The sequence below is a fragment of the Acanthisitta chloris genome, unplaced genomic scaffold (genome assembly GCF_000695815.1).
Source record: "Acanthisitta chloris isolate BGI_N310 unplaced genomic scaffold, ASM69581v1 scaffold17698, whole genome shotgun sequence".
NCBI lineage: Eukaryota > Metazoa > Chordata > Aves > Passeriformes > Acanthisittidae > Acanthisitta > Acanthisitta chloris.
This window is the reverse complement of record NW_008688828.1, coordinates 1,392-3,517: the sequence shown is the minus strand read 5'-3', so window position 1 is coordinate 3,517 and position 2,126 is coordinate 1,392. Positions and strand designations below refer to the sequence as shown.

The 2,126-nt window shown below is 43.0% G+C and overlaps 1 protein-coding gene across 1 annotated transcript; it reads left to right on the top strand.

The window, feature by feature from the left end:
- Positions 1–5: 5 nt before the first annotated feature.
- Positions 6–1,631, top strand: ICT1 (immature colon carcinoma transcript 1; the record flags this gene model as incomplete). The annotated part of the gene is made up of 4 exons (XM_009081190.1): positions 6–63; positions 960–1,042; positions 1,138–1,307; positions 1,547–1,631. Coding segments are annotated over 4 exons (396 nt in total), but the record flags the coding sequence as incomplete, so codon positions are not given.
- Positions 1,632–2,126: the final 495 nt, after the last annotated feature.

Sequence of the window (2,126 nt, the reverse complement as noted above, 5' to 3'; positions counted from 1 at the left end):
CAGCTCGCCTGACCGTGTCCTACAGCCGGAGCAGCGGCCCCGGCGGGCAGAACGTGAATAAAGGTGAGGAACAGCTTCTCCCATGGAAAAGTCACCATCTGCGGTTGTTTCTCTGTAAAGGATGGCAAAAAAAACCCTGAGAATGTGAAGTTAAAGAGCATCTTTGTGCTGCCCAATGCTAGTTTTTCATTTTAAGACAACTTCTGAGTCTTCATAGCACTCAAGACCAGTGGTAACACATTTGATCCTCCTAGGACTCTTACAAAGATTATCATAGAATAGAATCATAGAATGGTTGGAAGAGACCTCCAAGATCATCGAGTCCAACCCTACCATGGTTACTAGACCATGGCACTGAGTGCCACATCCAGTCTCAGCTTGAAAACCTCCAGGGATGGTGAATCCACCACCTCCCTGAGCAGCACATTCCAATGTCTGATCACTCTCTCTATAAAAAATCTCTTCCTAATATCTAACCTAAACCTCCCCTGGCAGAGCTTGAGTCTGTGCCCTCTTGTCCTGCTGCTGGCTGCCTGGGAGAAGAAACCAACCCCCACCTGACTCCAACCTCCTGTCAGGACCTCATGCCACCTCTATCCAATGTGTTTTCACTGATCAAACATACAAGCAGCCAACTGGTTTCTGAAACTTCACAGTGCAATAACTTCTCAGTTTAACCCAAACAAACTAAAATATTGCTTGTCCTGCCATTGCCATTAAAATAAGGTAGGTAGTGACTGGCAGTAGTGAAAAATCCTGTAGTGTCTAGAAAGGCAAATACCATGACAGGTACAGGTTTGTCTCATGTAAAAATATAGTAAGAAAAAATTGTGATCTCGCAGAAAACTGATGCTGGAATTATCCATGTTCACAGCCAGCAGTGAACAGACTGAATTATCTCATAAGCCTGAGGGAGAAAAGCTGTTGCATTTAAACAAAGACTCTGTTTTTCCTCCCAGTGAATTCCAAGGCAGAAGTTCGGTTCCACCTGGCGTCAGCAGATTGGATTCCCGAAGCTGCAAGACAAAAAATGGCACTGATGGTACCAACCTTCCCCTCCAGCTTAATGTCTGTGTCAGACACAACACAGCAATTCCAGCAAGGTTTCAGTGCTCACATCATGTTTTCCCCCTTCAGCACAGGAACAAGATAAACAGAGCTGGAGAGCTGATTGTGACCTCGGAAGAGAGTCGCTACCAGATGAGGAATCTGGCGATTTGCTTGGAAAAAATCCGAACCATGGTCACTGAGGCCACTGAGACACCCAAGGCGGTGTCTAAGGAGACAACACAGAAACTCATAGAGAGGTATCTGCATTAAAATGGTCTTTATTTGGGTTCAGACTGTCATGTTACATGATTTGGTTTGCAGCATCTTTAAACAATCTTCATACTCATTTGGATTTCCTTTAACTGCTTTCCTGGGTAACATTCCCAGAACAGGGACTGGTTTTCTCTCGGTGGATGTTTGTTTGCTCATCAAATCTCCAAGTGGAATATTTAAATGTTTTCTTTGTACACTAAAAGATCTTTTCATTTTGTTTCAGGGTGGAAAAAATGAACCGTGAACGACTACGACAGAAGAGGATCCACTCGAGTATAAAACAGAGTAGGAAGGCAGATTTTGACTGAGAAAGCAAAGATCCAAGTGCTTGGCATTCCATCTCCTTAAAGAAGTGGCATTGGCAGCTGTAGGTGATGCTAAACTCATGAGCTGTATTGAATAAAAAGGGTCTGAAAGTGTAAATAAAAATATGTAACATCTTCTTTCGAACCCAGCGATACACTGTGACAGCCTGGCAGGCATTTTGCAGAACCATTATTGTTACGTTTGATAAGCACTAAAAATTCTGATTTTTGTCAGCTGCTCTTTTTTTTCCCAGTTCTTTTTATCCTTTGTGCAGCCTGTGCTCCATCAGAGCACCCTCTGCTGCTGAACACGAAGCCAGCAGTACATTTGGGGGAAAGAAAGGGAAGATTGAAAACAGTCTTAACTATATATCTCAGTTGCAAATAGAATCCTAAGTCATTATGGTTGGAAAAAGACCTTTAAGATCATTGAGTCCAACCACTTAGAGTAATCCTTGTTTCTTTCAGTCTTAGTTGATTTTTTCCTAACCCAACCCA